The following is a 6961-nucleotide window of genomic DNA, read 5'->3' as shown; positions in this document are numbered from 1 at the left end:
GGTAAATGGGCACCATCTAGTTCTTCTGGTTTCATAGTCATATAGGCAGAGGATTGCATGGTGTACCAGTTGCTTGGACTAATTGCTTCCATGAATCATTGGTTTTCTTCTTTATTCTTTGCGGACAAGGAGAAACTCATCACTTCATATAGATGGTTGCTTGGAAGCTTTTAAGATCCCAGTTGCTACTTGCCAAAGTGGGATGTGGAACAATATTTTTATATAATATGTTATGCCAGTTGAGCTTGAAGTCCCCTGTGACCATGGTCCTGAGCCCACAGATCCAACTACTTGCTCCCTCTGGATAGCTGGCTGTGGCCAAGAAGTGAGTACAACCTTGTTCCTTGTCAGCTCTACTATATACCTGGACATTTTCACAGAACATACCAATATACTTATAGAAACATTATCTGCCAACCCTATGCATGGTCTTGGACACACTCCTCCCTGCATAGACAGACCAAATCATTCAGCCTGTCCACCTATCTATCCACCTGTATATCAATGTTTGCCATCACTGACAACACAGTACTGTATGTGCAAAAGGGTTCATCTTTGTTGTCTGTACCTCCCGTTCACCTCTCTATGTCTTCCTCCTCCTCAATGCCACCGTGTTGATCACTCACATTTGGTACATTGCCCTTCTCTTCGCCCAAATCAATATTTGTCTCTACCTAACAGTGTTCCTTCCCCTCCCCTCCCACCTCTGGTAACCAACAAAAGGAATTTCTTTCTGTATATAAACCTTTCCTTGATCTTTTTACAATACTGACTAATATACTATTTGTCCTTCTGTAATTGACTTATTTCACTCAGCATAATATCCTCCAAGTTCATCCATGTTATATGGTGTTTTACAGATTCTATGTTATTCTTTAGGGTTGCATAGTATCCCATTGTGTATGCACCATAGCTTAGTTGGTGGGCACCTAGGTTGTTTCCATATTTTTGCTATTGTAAATAGTGCTGTAATGAGCATGGGTGTGCATATATCTGTTCTTGTCCTGGCTCTCACTTCTTTAGGATATATACCTAGTAATGAAATTGCTGGGCCATAGGGTATTTCTAATTCCAACTTTTTAAGGAATTGCCATACTGCTTTCCACAGTGGTTGTATCATTTGACAGTCCCAACAGCAGTGTATGAGTGTCCCAATCTCTCCTCATCCTTGCCAGTATTTGTTATTTTCTTCCTTATTGAACTTTGCTACTAGTGCTGGAGCAAGATGGTATCTCATTGTTGCTTTGATATGCATCTCTCCAATGGCTAATGATTGTGAGTATTTCTTCATATTTGTTGGCCTCCTGGATATCCTCTTTGATGAAGGGTCTATTCATGTCTTCGGCCCATTTTTTTATTGGATTATTTGTCTTTTTGTTGTTGAGGTAGAATCCAACTGATTTGTGTATGTTGATCTTGTATCTTGTCACTATGCTAAATCTCTCAGTTACTTCCAGTAGTTTTTTTGGCTGAGTCTCTTGGGTTTTCTATGTATAGGATCATATCATCAGCAAATAGTGCTAGTTGTCCTTCTTCCTTGCCAATTTGAATGCTTTAGATTTCCATTTCTTGCCTTATTGCCCTGGCTAGGACTTCCAATACAATGTTGAAAAGAAATGATGATAGAAGACATCCTTGTCTGGTTCCTGTTCCCAAGGGGAATGGTTTCAGTCTCTCTCCATGCAGAATAATGTTGGTGTTGGTTTTGCATATATGACCTTTATTATGTTGAGGAATCTCTTCTATTCCTATTTTGAAGAGAATTCTTATCAAGATTGAATATTGGATTTTATCAAATGAGTTTTGTACATCGATTGATATGATCATGTGTTTTTTTCCATTGTTTTATTTATGTGATGGATGATGTTGACTGTTTTCCTAATGTTGAACCATCCTTCAGTACCTGATATACTTGATAATAACATATTATTTTTTTCATATGTTGTTGGCATCTGTTGGCTAGGATTTGGGAGAATATCTTTGTGTTGATATTCATGAGGGATATTGGTCTGTAGTTTTCCTTTTGAGTGATGTCTTTGTCTGGTTTTAGTATCAAGGTTATGCTTGCTTCATGAAATGAATTAGGGAGGATTCCATCCTTTTCTGTGTTCTGGAATAGTTTGAATAGGATTGGTGTCAGTTCTTCTCTGAACGTTTGATAAAATTTTCTGGTGAGAATTCTGGGCCAGGATGTTTTTATTGTTGGTAATTTTTTATGACTTGTTCAATTTCTTCTTTTGTTATGGGTCGTTCAACTTCTCCACCATAGTCTGTGTTAGTTTAGGGAAGTGGTGTGTTTCTAGAAATCTGTCCATTTCTTCTAGATTTTTCAAATTTGTTCTTCATGGTATTCTGATATTATCTTTTTAATTTCAGTTGGTTCTGTTGTGTTGTTGCCAAATTCATTTCTTATTCATGTTACTTGTATTCTCTCCTTCTTTCTCTTTGTTAAATTTGCCAGTTGCTTTTCAAAAAACCAACTTTGATCTTGTTGATATGTTCTATTGTCTTTCTATTTTCTGTTTCATTAATTTCTGCTTGAATCTTTATTATTTCCTTTTTTCTGTTGACTTTAGGCTTTTCTTGCTGTTCTCCTTCTAATTGTTGGAAATACTGGTTTAAGTTGACTCTTCTTTTTTTGTGTATTAATTTATTGCTATAAATTGGCCTCTGATCTCTGCTTTTGCTGTGTCCAAAAATTTTTGTATATTGTGTTTTCATTCTTGTTTGATTCAAGGAGTTTTTAAATTTAATTTTGTATTTCTTCTATTACCCAGTCATTCTTAAGGAGGGTGTTGTTCAGTTTCCATGTGTTTGCTCTATTTCCATTGGTCTTCCTGTTGTTGATTTCTAATTTTATATCACTGTGATCTGAGAAGATGCTTTGCAGTATTTCAATGTTTTTAAATTTATTAAGACTTGCTTATGGCCTAACATATGGTCTTTCATGGAGAATGTTCCATGTGCATTAGTAAAACCAAAACTAAAAACAAACTCACTGTCATCAAGTCAGATCCAACTCATAGTAACCTCTTCTTGGTTTTCCAAGGCAGTATTACTACAGAAGTAGATTGTCCAATCTTCCTTATGAGGAGCAGCTAGTGGGTTTGAGCCTCCAGCCTTTTTGTTAGCAGTCAGATATCTTAGGCACTACACCACCAGAGCTCCTGTGCACTGGAAAAGAATGTGTAATTGTGCTGTTTTGGGGTGAAGTGCTTTGTAGACGTCTATAAGGTTAAATTGGTGGATTTTATTACTTAGTTCTTCTGTGTGTTTGTTGAGTTTCTTTCCAGTTGTTCTATCTTTTATTGAAAGTGGCATAGTAAAACCTCCTGCTCTGACTGTACAGTCATCTATTTGTCTTTTCAATTCTGTTAAAGTCTGGTTTATGTATTTTGGGGTTCTTTCATCAGGTCCATAGATATTTATTATGGCTATATCTTCTTGTTCAATTTATCCTTTAGTCATTATGTAATGTCTTTCCTTGTCTCTTATTTTTTATTTATCTTATTTAATTTTTTGTCTTAAAGTTAATTTTATCAAATTAATAGTAGCACTTCTGCTGTTTTTTGGTTGCCATTTGCTTGATATATCTTTTACCATCCTTTGATTTTTAGTCTATTTCTGTCTTTGTCTCTAAGGTGTGTCTCTTGCAGATGGGTTAGTGATGGGCTATGTTTTCTTATCCAGTCTGCAACTCTCTGTCTCTTGAGTGGTGCATATAATCCATTCACATTCAGTGTAATTATCAACAAATATGAATTTGTTTCTGTCATTTTGTTATGTGTTTCTTCATGGTGTTCCTATTTTCTTTGTTCCATATAATATTCTGTGCTGAGCTCATTTTGTTTATAATTGCATTATCCTTTCCATTGTTGCCATTGTTTTAGAATTTGCTAAGTATTTGTGCTTGTCTTCTTATTGTGATGGGATACTTTATCATTTTTCTTTGAGGTTACTCTGTGATTTATAATTTTCTCCTCCCATTTAGAACAGTCCATTCTATCTTGCAACTCTCTCAACTTCCTCACCATTTAGAAGTTCTGTAACAACACTGTTTTCTTTTCCTTTTTTTTTTTTTTTCCTTTTTGTAGTTTTCCTCATTTGTCAATTGATGTCCTTGATTCCCTGTTTGCAATCTTGTAAACTTATTTTACTTTGGATATTTCTGTAACTGGCTTGGTTTCTGGGTTATGTCATCATGTGTATTAATTGTTTGTTGTTTGCTATTATTGGTTCTCTATACAAAGGACTTCATTTAGTATCTTTTGTAGGTTAGTGTGGATTTACCAAATTTCCCTAATTTCTGCCTATCTGTAAATCTCCTAATTTCACCATCATATTTGAAGGAGAAGTTTTCTGGGTATATAATTCTTGGTTGGAAATTTTTTCTCTTTCAGGGTTTTAGATATACTATCCCATTGCCTTCTCGCTTACATCATTTCTGGTGAGAAATCAGAGCTTATTCTTATTGGCTGCCCTTTGTAGGGAACTCTTCATTTTTCCCATGCTGCTTTCAGGATTCCATATTTGTCTTTGGTTTTGGTGAGTTTGATTATAATATGTCTTGGTGATTTTCTTTTGGGGTTTATCCTGTTTGGGGTTTGTTGGACTTCATGAATGGATATATTCTCATCTTTCATCATATCAGGAAAGTTCTCTTCCAACAAATCTTGGACAATTTTCTCAGTGGTTTTCTTTTTCTCTTCCTGTTCTGGAATTCCGATTACATGTAAGTTATTCCTTTTGATGGTATCCCACATGAATTTTAGGCTTTCTTCACTTTGTTTTGATCTTTTTTCTGATCAATCCCTTTCAAAAGAAGTATTCAGGTATTTGTCTTCAATCTCATTAATTCTGTTTTCCATTGATTCAATTCTACTCCTTTGCCCTTTCAATGAGTTATCTATTACTGAAAATTTAGTATTAGTGTTCTGGATTTCTATCTGTAGATTTTGTATCATTTTTCTTTTTCATTTATTTTGTCATTTTGTTCTTGTTTTTACTTCCAAAATTGTTGTAGGGTTTTGTCTGTACTTCCTTTAATTTTGTCAGTGTTTTCTTTGATCTGTCTCTCAATTAACTGAAGGTACCTAAATATAATTCATTTGAATTCTTTATCAGGAAGTTCCAATGCTGCTTCTTCTCAGAGATATGTTCTGGGTCTGTATCCTCCTCCCTTGTTTCTACTGCTTTATTTTGCTTCTTTGTGTGGACTGTGATGATTTGTTGTCTCTTAGATATTGTGACTTTGTTGTATTTTTATTTAATTGCTGATTGTATGTTGGAGTGATTCACCCGAGATGTTCATTTTCTTTTTTTTTTATGTATCTAAGTAAGCAAGGTATTGTTCTCCTCTATTCACTAATTGGCAGTATTTATGCACTCACCACCTGTCTCCTGGTGGGTGTGATAGAGAATAAGAGTGGCTGCACAGATCTCTGTTAATTGTTTATGAAGAGCATTTAAGGGTGAGTCAGATTCTAGTTGGTGGTCATGTATCATTGGCCAGGAGGTGCAGAAGGAAGTCGTGGCCCTCACTTACTAAGTGGAGCTGCAGGAGGTGTGAGTGTGTTTGGGTCATAAGGACATGGTTGCAGTCTCCCAGTCAGTTAGACAAAACAACAACCAGAAACCATCAAAAAAGTAAAAGCAAGAGGAGAAAAAACACGCACCACATAAACACACAGGAACAATCACCAAAGGGAGAAATAGAAAAAGAAAAAGAAAAAGAAAGGAAAAAAAAGGGGAATGGCAATAAATGAGAGAAAATATTGAAAGAAATACTTTAAAAAGCCAAAAGAAATATGAACAGAAAAAAGGGAGGAATAAAAGCCCCAAAATATATGGTGGGGAAAGAATAAGAGAAAAGAGGCTAAGTAGGAGAATAATGAAGAAAAAAAATGGGGAAAATGCAAAAAGAGAAACAAGGAATGGGGAGAATCACAAGAAAGAAAGAAAAAAATGGGAACCAGGAAAAGGCAAGAAAGAAAGAGCTGGAAAACTAGAATTTAGGAAGGGAAGAAGAAAGAATAACAATAAAAAGGATGGAAAAAAAATACTTTTAAAACAGACAAAAACAAACTTTAAAAAAAAAAAAAAAAATCTAGGTGGGGCAGGGCAGGGCATCCAGGCTCCATCAGAGCACACAGACTGGGACGGAATTCCTGCCCATCCAGAAGGTGGGTGGGAGTGAGGGATGGCCACACCTCTGTTCACCAACAGGGTGTGGGGTATAAGAGTAACAAGTGGAATATTGCACCTTTCCAGTTCTTCATGTCAGGTATGTCCTTGTGGTCCCAGGCAAGTGGAGCTTATTCTTAAATTCTTGGAATCTGAGAGAATGCTGTCACTTTAAATTTTCAGAATGGTTGAACCACTTGTAAACATTCAAAATGACTGGGACCTCATAGCCAAAAGTTCACATCTCATTTTATCTTCTTTTCTGTTTCCCCTTTTATTCATCAGCCACCAGTGCAGTCCTCTGTGCAGCCCCTGACTACCAGAGCAGATTTTTAGATTAATTCTTAGGTCCTAACACCACTTGACAATATCCAAACTGTCCATGCTGTCAGGATCACTGACAGCCTGCAGCTCTGTTTGTCTCTTTATTCACTATTTTCATGCAGATTCCTCTACTACTTGGAGTTTAGTCCATTTATGTATCCTTCCTTTCAAAGCTCAGGGCTCCAGGATTATCTTCTGTATCTGTGTTAATTGGTTCCTCTTTCCTTTGTTGAAGAGGGTTTGTGTATTCCACCATCTTAGGAGCTCTGGTAGCGTAGTGCCTAAGGCATTTGACTGCTCACCAGAAGGCTGGAGGTTCAAACCCACAAGCTACTCCTCAGAAGGAAGGCTGGGCAATCCTACTTCCGTAGTGATATTGCCTCGGAAACCCAAGGAGGGGTCGCTATGAGTCGGGGTCGGCTCAATGGCAAACAACAACAACAACAACATTCCA

General features: G+C 36.5%; 1 protein-coding gene across 1 annotated transcript in view; it reads left to right on the top strand.

The window, feature by feature from the left end:
* Positions 1–6961, top strand: part of LOC103192141 (disintegrin and metalloproteinase domain-containing protein 2-like) — a 147235-nt gene that overhangs the window by 29711 nt on the left and 110563 nt on the right. Inside the window, exon 6 of the mRNA XM_007935066.1 lies at positions 4353–4371. Coding sequence (XP_007933257.1) covers positions 4353–4371 — 19 coding nt within the window. The remainder of the gene's footprint in view (positions 1–4352; positions 4372–6961) is intronic.

This window comes from Orycteropus afer, unplaced genomic scaffold (genome assembly GCF_000298275.1).
Source record: "Orycteropus afer afer isolate SDZICR_OR568_19922 unplaced genomic scaffold, OryAfe1.0 scaffold00024, whole genome shotgun sequence".
Lineage (NCBI taxonomy): Eukaryota > Metazoa > Chordata > Mammalia > Tubulidentata > Orycteropodidae > Orycteropus > Orycteropus afer.
This window is presented reverse-complemented; position numbering and strand designations above follow the sequence as displayed.